Source organism: Acartia tonsa, chromosome 11 (assembly GCF_053477335.1).
Source record: "Acartia tonsa isolate MP-2025a chromosome 11, ASM5347733v1, whole genome shotgun sequence".
In the NCBI taxonomy this organism is placed as follows: domain Eukaryota; kingdom Metazoa; phylum Arthropoda; class Copepoda; order Calanoida; family Acartiidae; genus Acartia; species Acartia tonsa.
In genome coordinates, this window is record NC_137270.1 from 16,795,769 (window position 1) to 16,810,576 (window position 14,808).

Genomic DNA, 14,808 nt, shown 5'->3' on the forward strand with positions numbered 1-14,808 from the left:
TCATTTAATCTTAAGACAATTTACTTTTAGATTTCTAATATTCTAAAATAAAATTAGCGAGGGGACATTAGACTGTAAATAAAACTGGTACCCAAAGTTTTATCACCTTAATCTACAGACTTTTGGTTATAACAATTTATCGTCTATCGTCCCTAGAACATACAGACATTCTGAACTTAACTTATTAAGAAGGACAAACGGACAAATCCTAATTATAGAGTAGCTGCGCTATAAAAAAGTATTAAAAACTGCAATAAACGAATAAAGAAAAGTTTTAGGCTAACTTTTGTAATTAATGATAAACTTTTTAAAACTAAATATATTATACCAACAATTTTTCCAGGAATCTATGAGAACCAGGGAAAAAGTATAAGTAAATGGGGTATTCCTGTCCAGTTTTTTGTTTAGGAATGAATATTTCTTACCCGAGGGAATGAATTTATTCACGAGGGTAAGAAATATTCATTCCTAAACAAAAAAACTGGACAGGAATATCATTCTCATTTAAACAAAAACTCATTTTTATGCTAGTAAAATGTGGTTTAATTTTGGTTTTTAAATTTCATTTATTTCCCTGGTATAATTTTTCTTTCTTTTAGTAATTAATAAAATTTCTAAAATCTTCCAAAAAAAATTTAAAATCTTCTAAAATCATACCAGGGATATAAAGAGATACCAGGGAAATAAATGAATATTTACATCCACTATTTAAGGGGTTGTTTATATGGGAATGCTTTGTCATTATCCTTATAATAAAGTAACAGGATGTGTTTCTGTCTGTACCAAAGAATCTCTATAACCGCTGAACCGATCGGGTTCTCCTTAACAGAGTAGCTTCTCATAGGTCCCGGGAAGGTTTATAACTTTTTTTTGGGAAGGGCACCACCACCCAAAAGAAATCACAAAAAAAATCGAAAAAAATTTAAATACTCGTAGACTTGAGCGCAACATTGTTAGGTATCGTAGAGACTTGAACGCAACATAACTAGGTATTGTAGAGACTTGAACAAAAAAATAAACATGTAAAGTGTCAGTAGAGGCCTTTAGGGGCGTAACCGCTAGTGTATCATGTAAGTGGAGATGCCTTAGTATATAAACAGGCCCTTATAGTAAAAATGCTTAGCTAAGGCATCAATACAAAGTACATATTAAATATAATCGAAAGGTGTTTCTTATGGAATATTTTCCGATTTATAATAAATGATATCTAGTGTCTGTGTGTTTGTATATACTGAAGGATCTCACTAACTGCTGAATTGATATGGTTCTCCTTTACAGTGAAGCTTTTTAAAGGTCCAACGAAAGTTTATAACTATTCCCTTTCATCAAGTGCCAGTAGAGGAATCTAATGGCGCAGCCGTTAGTGCAAAAGAAAGTAATCATTAAATTTTTAAATGCTCAAATAAGTTTGAAGTTTAATAAGTTAAAAGATTAAAAAAAGATCATTTATCTATCCATAAGTCTATAAAATACTGGATATAAATTTCTTGAAAGTCATTTTTTATTCATTAACCTAGATTGTTGCCAAAAATAAAGTTTTTTTCTTTTCATTTATTGTACACTATGAAACAGACGTTATTTAATTCTTTTTAAAAAACTATTGTTATTAAAGACCTCTGAAACAGTTTAAGACATTTGATACTAAATTAATATTAGTGTAATGTAAGGACTAGGGGCGAAGCAAAAAGTATATCTATATTATACATCATTATTTTACTCAAAAATCTTGATATGTTCAAAAAAATTTGTAAAAATTGTTGGTCAACCCTACAGCACGACCACTAGCTAATCTTAAATTTTTATTTTTAAATATGTGCACATTTCTTAAAAGAAGATTGTCTCATGCACGCTCTAATGAAATTGCGCAGCAATAAAAAGCTATTAATAAAAAATAAAAAAGATCCTTAGGCTTAGATAAAACAAATTTTCCTGAGCTGGATCATTAAATCATTTTAGTGGTGAGCCAGATCGGGGCGTGCCGAATTTCAGCCAATCACAGCGCGGCATTTCATAAAATGCTGTGCTCTCATTGGTGGAAAGTGGGCTCACCCCGATCTGGCTCACCACTAAAATGATTTAAAGATCCAGCTCTGGTATTTACGTCGGATTTATAACTACTATTTAAAGCAAATTTAAGACTAAATGTCGGTAATAATATTTTACCTATTATCTGTTACAAGACAATTACTGATGATACGTTACACACCAAATGAAATTATGATAAATAAAAATACCCCTTCTGTAGAATAAGATTATTGGTTGAAAAGTTTGGACACTTCTTTTTTGTCCTAAATGTTAGTAAGCCACCGAATGAGAGAACATGTTAAAAATTTTGAGGACTTCCTTTCTACAGTTCTTAAACTTAAAAATCTATCATTAAAATAATAGTTATTTCTCGCATCGTATTATAAACAGCTTTCCGCGGATATAGAATGTTTAATGATATGATTAAAACCATTTTTTTAGCCCCGATGTGCCTAAGGCACCGGCTAAAAAAACTGGTTTTTATCTTATGATTGTACATTTTTATATTCGTAGAAAGCTGGATATGATACGATGCTAGACATAGTTTTTTCGTATGGATGAGAACCGGTTCCTATCCACTGGATTCGAATGAATACAAGAAAGTAAAATCTACGTATCATGCCATAAAAGAAAATAAATTCTTAAAAGACTAATCGCTCGCAAAAGAAATTGCATTACTACAGGGATTTCAAAGGGATAAGACAATGGATGATAAATTATTATTAGAGCCCAATGATGATAGGCAAAATTAACCTTTATGTACATTAAAACTTTGGTTGAAATGTTAGGACGCTTAACTTTGATAACCAACTAATTCAAGTTTAATAAAAGTATCCAAAGTTTTTAAGCCAAAGAAAACTTTGGGTACTTGGGTAATTAACAGTCCAATGTCCCCTTCTTCTCTGATTAAATCACGGATTATGTTTGAAAACAAAGATGACAATATCCATACTAGGAACAATCATACAAAGAAATAAATAAAAGTATAGATGCTAGGGGCGCAACTAGTTTAATTATTATAGAATACGCTTGCTGTTGCTGCGCTACTTATAAACTTTATCGACCTTGGGTAGGATAATATCATAATAAAAATATTTAGAAAATCCTATTTTTCAGGGATAAATGGAAATAACAATTGCACTGAAATTGCTCTGCATCCTTTAGTATTGTAAACCTATATTTAATTATTTATTACATTGTAATCATTATTTTTTTTACAAATTGTACATTTTATCATGTTATTTCTACGTAAAATTAATAAATACCATACTATATTAAAGAATTTATAACAAGTAAGAATGAGTGTTAAGATCTATTTATCGTCCATTATATTATCCCTGTTTTCGTGCTAATCTCAGTATTATCTTATTTTCTATGCTTTTCACAACTTAGAAAAAAAATCATTTTGAATTTTTATTTAAGAAATTGTACTTCATATAAACATATTTATCTTTATATCAAAGTAGCAGGATGTGTATCTGGCGGAAGAAGGATCTTGCTAACCGCTGAACCGATATGGTTCTCCTTTACAGTGTAGGTCCTTGGAAGGTTTATATCTATTTTTGGAGAGTAGAAAATAATCAAGTAGTAAGGTTTTTGTTTGTCAATTAAATTTGTGAAAATCAGGAAAACTTTTATTTATTCTTAGATTTCAATTGTATCATAACCGACATACAGACAGAAGGACCAAATTTACTGGATGCTCATTGATACGGGAATCTTCTACTATAAAAATTTCAATTACCATCTTTAATTTCTGCTGTGATTGATAGCAATTATATACATAATAAGAATTTATATAATAGTTAAATTGTTTGTCAGAATTCTTAACAATGCATTTTTGGATATTTTAATTCTTGGTGAAAATTCTTTTTAAAATAAGCAAATAAAATTGTAACAAATTCATATAATTTGTTAAGATAATTAATGAAACTTTTTTATCCTTATTTTAATTACATTTCTAAAGTACAAAAAGATTCATAATGCCTTGATTAAAGTCAGGAAAAAATAATTAGGTAAATGAAATACAAAAAAAATCAATTTCAAAGCTCCATTTCCAGCAGTATTAAAATAAAAAGATTTTAAAATTTTAAATCTAATCCCAATTTTAAAATAGCCTAAAACCAACTCCTTCGGCTTTCCCATTTTATAAAATATAGTTACTTTCAAAGGTACTAACAATTTATAGGAACAAGAAAAGTAGTTCATCGCAAAAACAAAAAGGATAATTTTAAACTATATATGTAAGGCCTTAATAAAGTGACATGCAAAATTCATTGTGGTATACACTAAAAATTATGGAAAAGCGTTGCCTTTAAAACAATGTCGAGATACTTTCTAATGAGTTTCCCTGATTTAACAATAATAACATTATAACTAAACAAGGATAAAAATATACATATGTAGCAAAGCAAAACTTTATTTATTGAAATACTAAGTAAAACTTAAAAAAACAGATTAAAGATAATATAAATTTTTTTATCTTCTCTGTTAATGAACTAAAATGTTGATTACAGACACACAAAGTATATACGAATCCTTATATATAAAGTAGTAATATAATTTTGTCTGTTGCTTCAGGGAAGCTTTACCGAGGTACCGGGATGTTTTATTTAGGCTATTTTATTTCTAAATTACGTGCCCCAATCATGTAAAGAGTAAAGACTAAAAAAATATGAAAATTAGATATAGGTCTTCGGGATATTTTCTGCCCTTTCAATACAGAGCCCTAGATGCTAGGTCAGCAGCCGCTAGTTTAAATCATACAGTAGCGGAATTACTAAAAGTAAAAAATGGTAATTATTGTAATTAAACAGCTGTCATATTTATGTCATTTTTCTTCAAGCTTAATTAACAAAAACAAATATCTAATGCGAAAAGTTAACAACGATTTGTAAAAACAAAGGCAACCTATAAAAATTCTTCTTATTAGTTTTTAAATCCACTGATTCTGTAATAGTTATTTCCTGCATCGTATTATAAACAGCTTTCCGCGGATATATAGAATGTTCAATGTTTTTTTAGCCGGTGCCTTCGGCATCTCGGGGCTAAAAAACTGGTTTTAATTTTATGATTGTACATTTTTATATTCGTAGAAAGCTGGATATAATACGATGCTAGACATAGTTTTTTCGTATGAAAACCGGTTCCTATCGACTGGATTCGAATGAACACGAGAAAATTTATTATGACCAACAATTATGTCATTTGAAATATATATTTTTTCAGGAGATGATAAAAACTTCAATACACGTGCCCGGTCCAGGATCGGGCAATTCCAGCAGTCAAGCATCGGGCAAAAGTGGTCACAGCAAGCTGATATCCTTGCCTGGTCAACGGCTGTTTGAGTCCAAGTTGAGAACCCCAGCCCTGAGAGCCCTAAGAACCTCCACCCCTCCAGCTGGGAGCACGTAAGTGGTATTTTTAGTAGTACACGTACTCTACGGCTATGGTATGTTCATCTCTTGTTAAAATGTTAAGTGACTATTATTTTTATATTGCCTACAAAAAAGACGTCATACAATACAAATGACCAATGATAGGCCAATACACAAACTAAATTACTAATTCCAGACCAGTATACATTTAATTTGACCAATGGTATAGGCCATTGACGTTATTTTCAATTTAAAAAGCTTCATTAAGAAGTAGTGGTAACGTTATGTCGACTCTTAATATAATGCCATACAGTCGATCGACATTGATAAATATTATGACAGTCATGACAACTTTTGTCAAAGCCATGTAGTCTAAATATACCAGTGAAATTGTAATCATTTAAATCCTACAAATTCTTTAATCTGTTGATTATAAAATTTTTCCAGACAATAGTTCAAATCCTGCCCTGGATTACAAGGATTCTTTTTGTAAAAGTTAAGTTAATCTGGATATTAAAATAATTATAAGATCTTACTGGACACACAAGCATTCAAACTATAACACATAAAAATATCTTGTTACTTTAGTATATAGAACACAGCTTAAATATGTTTATTGATTTTTCAGGCAGAGTCATGATTGGGACCCGTCATATGGATTTCTCTCACCACAGTTAAGATCCAGAAGGTGACATCTTTTTTCCATAGTTTTAATTATCTATCTACCTAGCTTTCTTTCTTGTTATATATTTAACAACAGATCTATAGTATAGATGTATTTACAGACAACTACCTCCCTTATTTTTTCAAAAACCTCTTTATTCTGCTTCTAAATAATTTTATGCTTTGTTAATATAAGCGATACTATTGGTTGATTTTCAATGACCCAATAGGAAGGTTGCACAGACAATTGCGATGGGGAGATATAGTTATTTAACCCTTTCTCCCTCTAGTGTTTTACTTTAATTATTTAACTATGGGTCTAGTGATACACTAAATTATTCTTCTAATAATCGATCAAATCTTCCTTCCTAAAACCATCTATCTAAATTTTTTTAAATCTGTACATTCAGAAATTTAAACATATTTCTCCATCTGGGCATATATCAATCTATTGATATATCTTTCATTTTTCTATACATTTGAATACATCTTATCAATGTTCTTATAATCTATCTATCTAGAATCCTGCAACCTGGAACGTCCAATCTGGTGTTCACCAGCCAAACAGGACGTGGATCTGTGTCCTCTATCAACTATCCAGTTTCCAGCAGTCCAGTAGCTGTAAACAGGTGATACATTATGGTTATTTTTAGCAGTGCGTCTGATAGCTTTACAAAGTGTCTCAAAAATTCAGCCTTGTGACGTCATAAAAATGGTGGATTATCCATCTCTTTTTTAGGAGTTTTCTTTTCCACGTCTCCTCTCATCCCTCATCATGACGTCACATGGCTGATTTTTTAAGATACTTTTTAAAGTCACTTGCGTATGCTCTATATTTAACTTTTTATGTGTTTGTCAGTCAAAATGAGGCATGTATCTTAAGGGATGAGACAATGGGCGATAAAATTTTGTACATCCTAATTTATGATAACAAACTTGCCCTTCTGTAGATTAAAATTATCAATGAAAAAGTATTGAATAACCCAAAATTTTTAAGCAACAAATGAGAGATCGTGTTAATATAATTTACACCCCGATGTTCCCTAGCTTCATGCAGTTAGATAAATATTAAACAACTATTATTGGTCAATATATGTTTTTTCAATTATATAATTGCATCTTTATTGTCTTTTTTTGCCAATGATTTTACTAAATAGGATCTTATATGCTACTTGTGAATGTTTATGATAACCTTATTTAATAGACTTATTACCCAAGATAGCCAATCTAACAAAATTATCCATCCAACCTAAAACAGATTTTTTAAAGACAACAATTTTTGTTTCTCGTATTCATTCGAAACCAATTGATATCCGGTGGATTAGAACCGGTTCTCTTTTACACGAAAAAATCATGTCTTGCATCATATTATATCCAGTTTTCTACAAATATAAAATGTACAATCATAAGACTAAAAACAGTAGTGTTAGCCTGTGCCTTCGGCATCTCGGGGCTAAAAAATCTGGTTTTAATCTTATAATTGTACATTTGATAACCGCAAAAAGCTGTTTATAATTCAATGCGATAAATAATTTTAATAAATCTATCACCTTAGTTGCTAATTAAATAAATATATTCAGGGTAATGTCACCTGCACATAGAATATTACTCCAGGAGGACTCCAGGCTTCAGAGAAATAGTCCAGTTCATTTGGAAAATAATAATAGGTACGTTAGTCTGTCTGTCTATCTATATGTCTGTAAATCTACCATCAATGTTCAAAGTAATAGTCCTGTTTATTTGGAAAATAGTAATGGGTACGTTAGCCTGTCAGTATTGATTTTACATAAAGTTTACATTTAATTTTTTTTCATTTCTCAAAACAATCAATTATGTGTCTGTCTTTTCGTGTGTTTGTCTGTCTAATGTCTGCATTTGGACAGAAAACCAAAAACATGAGACCAAATGGACAAAAGTGTATTACATAAGGGTTATATGGGGTGGAGGATAGCCCCGCAGAAATGTAGCCTGCAGGTAAAGGCCCCGCAGGAGGTTTTCATGTAAAAGTTAGGTTTTATGTCGTTTGTCTTAAGGCATTTTTATCATTCTATCTATAAATCAACCTAAGTATCTATTCATCTAGATTTGTACCTGTATAATCCTACCCAGCCAATGAATATTCTACTGATATCTATCCATCTATCTATCTAGATTTGTACCTGTATCATCATACATAGCCAATGTATATCCTGCTAATATCTATCCATCTATCTATCTAGATTTGTACCTGTACCATCATACATAGCCAATGTATATCCTGCTAATATCTATCCATCTATCTATCTAGATTTGTACCTGTATCATCATACCCAGCCAATGTATAACCTACTAATATCTATCCATCTATCTATCTAGATTTGTACCTGTATCATCATACCCAGCCAATGTATATCCTACTAATATCTATTCATCTATCTATCTAGATTTGTACCTGTACCATCATACCCAGCCAATGTATATCTTGCTAATATCTATCCATCTATCTATTTAGAATTGTACCTGTATCATCATACCCAGCCAATGTATAACCTGCTAATATCTATCCATCTATCTATCTAGATTTGTACCTGTATCATCATACCCAGCCAATGTATATCATGCTAATATCTATCCATCTATCTATCTAGATTTGTACTTGTATCATCATACCCAGCCAATGTATATCATGCTAATTTCTATCCATCTATCTATCTAGATTTGTACCTGTATCATCATACCCAGCCAATGTATATCCTGCTAATATCTATCCATCTATATATCTAGATTTGTACCTGTATCATCATACCCAGCCAATGTATATCCTGCTAATATCTATCCATCTATCTATCTAGATTTGTACCTGTATCATCATACCCAGCCAATGTATAACCTGCTAATATCTATCCATCTATCTATCTAGATTTGTACCTGTACCATCATACCCAGCCAATGTATATCTTGTTAATATCTATCCATCTATCTATTTAGAATTGTACCTGTATCATCATACCCAGCCAATGTATAACCTGCTAATATCTATCCATCTATTTATCTAGATTTGTACCTGTATCATCATACCCAGCCAATGTATATCATGCTAATATCTATCCATCTATCTATCTAGATTTGTACTTGTATCATCATACCCAGCCAATTTATATCTTGCTAATATCTATCCATCTATCTATTTAGAATTGTACCTGTATCATCATACCCAGCCAATGTATATCATGCTAATTTCTATCCATCTATCTATCTAGATTTGTACCTGTATCATCATACCCAGCCAATGTATATCCTGCTAATGACGAGAACTCCAGTGTTTGTTCTGGGGATCAAATTTACAGTGCACTGGGTAATCGCCATAGGTAATATTTTTTTTTAGAATTGCTTATCAATCAAATTGATTAACAATTCTTTTACTTTTCATATTTTTTTAGCCATTAACTTTTTCATCTATTTGCAGAACCTCCTCTCCTGGGTATCACCATAGAACTGGTTCTCCCGCCATTTCTGTCAATCAGCTGATGATGAGAACAGGTTCGCCAGCTTGCAGCACAAACGCCCGGACAGGGTCACCAGCCAGCCTCAGCCACCTGCAACAAAGAACTGCCTCCCCAGCCAATAGGGATATTCATTGTATTTTATTTTTTACTTAGGATATGCGAACACTGTTTATTTGTAAGTTTTTAAAGTCTTGATTTAAGCTATTTTAAAGGAATAAAACTAAAGCAAAAGTTTAAATATTGAATATTTTGCAGTAATATTTACGGCTCACCAGCTGCTATGAGACAGAGCAGATCAGCTGGATATGAATCAGCCAGCTCTAATAGGTCGGATCAGGAACATAGTAATGGTCGTCTTTCAGAATCAGCCTTGTATTCCAGGTTTGGATTTTTAGTAATCCTCATAACAATAAAAGTAACAGGATGTGTATCTATCCGTGTGTATGAAGGATCTCGCTAACCGATATTGTCTGGTACTGGGAAGGTTTATAACTATGTAGGCTATTTTTCTTTAGAATTTTTTGATTTAATTGTAGCAAATATTTTTTGTTGTTATAAAATTTCCCTAATTTCATTTCAATATAGCATTTTATTTGCCCAAGAAATATTTCATCGATGAGCCTGTATCTGAAAAAATTGAGAAAAGAATCCAACTTTCAATATGTTCTTGGTGTTCAATATTATTATTTTTTCATGATAAAAGTACTTTTATTAATCTTATTTTATTTGTTTTGTTATATAATTGACTTATTACTTGCTTGAAATTTGTATAAAAATCTCAAGAAAACTTTAAAAATGAATCAATATTTAAATTATAAAAACAAAAATTAAATTGTTAGTTGAGACATCTAGTGGCAGAAAATGAACTTTATTATCATCAAAGATATCATTAATGATAACATAGCATTTGACTCATAAACATTGTTTATTACTATCATTTTGAAATAGCAAAGCCACAAAATTATTAAATTTGCAGGCAGGCAGAATCATCTGGAGCTGGGCTGTATGAAAGATTGGAAAGAAGGGATGAGCGAAGTAGTAATGGTAGAACTCCAACTCTTACTAGAAATAAACCTCTCCTATATAAAGGTAATTAGTAAGAATTGTAGTAATATACAGGGAGGGAGGAGAAATTGGGCTGTTTATTACACTATTCCCCAAAGTTTTATAATAATGTTTCTTTATTCGTTGGCTTGACTTTGGGGACTTCTGTTAAATTTTGCTTGGTTGGTTAATTAAGTTAAGTATCCTAACGTTTCAACCACGTATAATAATCTACAGAAGGGGAAAAACATACTTTTTTCGGCCATTGTTTTATCTCTTTAGATCCCTGAGTATTATACCTAATCAATATGACACCTATTATCAATTAATAAAAATATCTATTATTTCATTTTAAAATCAAGAAGAATCAATCTATCTATCCAACAGTGTACTACATTCCATTATCTATTCATTTAATCAGTTATCTACCAATTACTTTATCAATAAATGAGTAAATTCAACAATAAAATATACTCATTTTCATGGAGCTAGCTATCTGTTAATTCTTTCATTTATCTATCCATTCATCCATCAATCCATACATATACAATACAACTACAGTACATATCCATTTATCTAATATTAGTTCTGTAAGCTATCTATCTAAATATTAATCTATATCAAACTAAAAATATTAACTAAATTATATTAAGGTCTGCTAATGGGACCTGTGGTAGGGGGACGGCCACGCACCAGCTCTGTATCTGAACTACAACAGCAGCAATACAATCAACAACAATATCAACAGGACAATAATCACATGGTCGATCAGCTGACTGATAGGTGGGGTTGTCAACTTTTTATTTCATAGATTTTTATAAAAATTTTAGTGGATTTTTTTATCAAATAAAACATGTATGATGTTAGCATAAAATGTCCAATGTCAATAAAAATAATACTTTTAATAAAAGTTGGCAACTCTTTAATTGATTTAGGCTAAACCCTTGGACATTGCGGCAAAGTTCATCAGCTGACACATCTGACGGCCGTTGGGTGTCAGCTGAAACTTCTGACAGTCGCTGGGTGTCGGCTGACAGCAGTATGGAGATGGAATTTATATCAGGACATGATCAGGAGAATAATAAAGTTTCACCTTCCTCACAGGTATAGATAGATAGACAGACAGAAAGATAGCTAGTTAATAAGGAGTTAATGAATGGATTGACAATAAATCAATAAATTTTGATCGAAAATATGTTGCACGTCTGTTTGGCTTAACTATCCCCCTTATTTTAAAAAAGTTAAAATATTGTTGGTGGGAGGTAGTAGTTTTACCCTGTGAATAAATTCCTGTGAGAGGGTGCCTAACTCTATGAAGTCTATACCAGCTTTAACTCTAAGGGGCTACCCATTACACAAAATAACCCAACCTAACCAAAAGTAATAAACAAAAAAATTTTAAACTTTCGAATACTTTATTATATTTTATTTACAAAAAAGGGGGGGGGGGGCACAGCAGTGCTACACAGAGCACTTCCTTCGCGGGAAAACACTAAGAAAATATATTGATAAAGTTAATATGATTTCAGGATGGAGAGGGCACCCTAAAATCCGACACAAAGTCTCCAGCCCGCCGCTCAGAAATACCTGTCCTTGTCAAATCCAAGCTAAAGCGGCAAGCGGTCATCGCCTCCGGCCAATCTAGCCCCTGCAAGCAGGCCGCCATGACGGCTGCCACCACAAATAGTCCCTCCAGGCTGCAAAATGCCGCCACAAAATTGAAAACTAGAAGTGATTACTCGGCCAGCCCGTCAAAATTGGCGGGAAGCAAACAGATGTTTAAGAATAATGATTATTTGGGGGGTGGGGGAGGCTGGGAATCGACCCAGCCCACCGTACCCACTGATTATTCTAGTCCATCAAGGTTGTTGCGTGCCAGGAAAGGATTATTAACTTTATAAATGATTTTATAAAACCTTTGAAATTACTTGAAAAATAAAAATTAAAACATAACATTTTCTGAATAAGTTATTATATTTTTATTGCATTTCTAGCCTTTTGGTTATCAAAATATGCTTGGCATGTTATTGCTGCGCTTTTTGCAAGTTATGGAAATATTATACTTGAAATAAATAATCTTATTACCAAGGAGTGGGCACCAGGGGTTAGAAGATTACCACCAACAAAGTCCTGCCAGATCCCTTTACAGTTCCAGGTATAGATGGATAGATAAATCTATAGAGGGGTAGATGAATATGTTTATAGTGTCAATAAAAAATGACGTCATAAAATATAAATGACTAATGATAGGCCAATGCACAGGTAACTGGACAAAGTGTCTCAAAAATCAGCCATGTGGCGTCATAAAAATGAGGGAGATGAAAGGAGAAGTGGGAAAGAAAACCCCTAAAACAAAGATGGATAATCCCTCATTTTTAAGATCATGGCTGATTTTTGAGACACTTTGTCCAGATACAAAAAACAGACTAAATTACCAATGGCAGGCCAGTATACATGTATTTGACCAATAAGACAGATAAACAGACAAATTAAATGACAGATATACAGAAATGCAAATAGATGAGAGACAATTAAACATATAAATATACACAGACAGACAAATGAAAGGTACACACACATACTTACAGACATATAGATTAATGCATATATAAATAGAATAGTAATGAGTTATTTTCAGGTATTCTAGTCCACTTAAGAACAATATAAGAAAACCAACAGACCATCTTGCCCCCTCTCTAACTGCCAGTCCTGCTAAAGATAACAGGTATAGACGTTTAATCAATATTTTACCTATATTTTTAAGCAACTATATATTTTTTGGCATCTTTGGCATCTAGGGGCCCTGTGTTCATTGTGACAGTGAAGGTACTAAAATAGCCTAAAACCATTCAAAGACTTGAATTTTAAATTACCGTAGCCAAAAACCACCACGAGACCCTCGTGAAGTTACCAAAAAATAGAGAACTCAATTGGTTCAAGTAGTTATTAATATCTTAGGCTACAGACAAGAGACCTTACTAATTTTTGCAATATATATCTATATATTTATCAAAATATCTGTTTAGCTGTCCATGGTTCTATCTATCTAGGAGTACACCCAAGAGAAGTAGAGGAGCATACTCCCAAAGTCATGTTAGTTACACCCAACTAAGCATTTAACCAAATATCTATCCATCTATCTTTCCAGCTATCTAAGTATCTATCTATCTAGGAGTACACCCAAGAGAAGTAGGGGAGCATACTCCCAAAGTCATGTCAGTTACACCCAACTAATCAATCTATCCATCTATCTTTCCAGCTATCTAAGTATCTATCTATCTAGGAGTACACCCAAGAGAAGTAGGGGAGCATACTCCCAAAGTCCTGTCAGCTACACCCAACTAAGCATTTAACCAAATATCTATCAATCTATTTTTCCAGCTATTTAAGTATCTATCTATCTAGGAGTACACCCAAGAGAAGTAGGGGAGCATACTCCCAAAGTCCTGTCAGCTACACCCAACTAAGCATTAAACCAAATATCTATCCAGCTATCTAAGTATCTATCTATCTAGGAGTACACCCAAGAGAAGTAGGGGAGCATACTCCCAAAGTCCTGTCAGCTACACCCAACTAATCATTTAATCAAATATCTATCCATCTATCTTTCTAGCTATCTAAGTATCTATCTATCTAGGAGTACACCCAAGATAAGTAGGGGAGCATACTCCTAAAGTCATGTCAGTTACACCCAACTAAGCATTTAACCAAATATCTATCCATCTATCTTTCCAGCTATCTAAGTATCTATCTATCTAGGAGTACACCCAAGAGAAGTAGGGGAGCATACTCCTAAAGTCATGTCAGTGACACCCAACTAAGGATTTAACCAAATATCTATCCATCTATCCTTCCAGCTATCTAAGTATCTATCTATCTAGGAGTACACCCAAGAGAAGTAGGGGAGCATACTCCCAAAGTCATGTCAGTTACACCCAACTAAGCATTTAACCAAATATCTATCCTTCTATCTTTCCAGCTATCTAAGTATCTATCTATCTAGGAGTACACCTAAAAGAAATAGGGGAGCATACTCCCAAAGTCCTGTCAGTTACACCCAACTAAGCATTTAACCAAATATCTATCCATATATCTTTCCAGCTATCTAAGTATCTAACTATCTAGGAGTACACCCAAGAGAAGTAGGGGAGCATACTCCCAAAGTCCTGTCAGTTACACCTAACTAAGCATTTAATCAAATATCTATCCATCTA

At 32.5% G+C, this 14,808-nt stretch overlaps 2 protein-coding genes across 2 annotated transcripts in view; one reads left to right on the forward strand and one right to left on the reverse strand.

Moving 5' to 3' along the window:
- Positions 1–14,808, reverse strand: part of LOC145331659 (putative cytochrome P450 49a1) — a 210,980-nt gene that overhangs the window by 123,749 nt on the left and 72,423 nt on the right. The gene's annotated exons all lie outside the window — the stretch shown is intronic.
- Positions 1–14,808, forward strand: part of LOC145331148 (uncharacterized) — a 118,984-nt gene that overhangs the window by 103,960 nt on the left and 216 nt on the right. Inside the window, exons 4-16 of the mRNA XM_080175774.1 lie at positions 5,254–5,435; positions 6,031–6,090; positions 6,587–6,694; positions 7,646–7,732; positions 9,305–9,412; positions 9,511–9,670; positions 9,804–9,931; positions 10,527–10,639; positions 11,248–11,377; positions 11,530–11,698; positions 12,124–12,471; positions 12,682–12,749; positions 13,233–13,319. Of these exons, the coding sequence (XP_080031900.1) occupies positions 5,254–5,435; positions 6,031–6,090; positions 6,587–6,694; positions 7,646–7,732; positions 9,305–9,412; positions 9,511–9,670; positions 9,804–9,931; positions 10,527–10,639; positions 11,248–11,377; positions 11,530–11,698; positions 12,124–12,471; positions 12,682–12,749; positions 13,233–13,319 (1,748 nt within the window). The remainder of the gene's footprint in view (positions 1–5,253; positions 5,436–6,030; positions 6,091–6,586; positions 6,695–7,645; positions 7,733–9,304; positions 9,413–9,510; positions 9,671–9,803; positions 9,932–10,526; positions 10,640–11,247; positions 11,378–11,529; positions 11,699–12,123; positions 12,472–12,681; positions 12,750–13,232; positions 13,320–14,808) is intronic.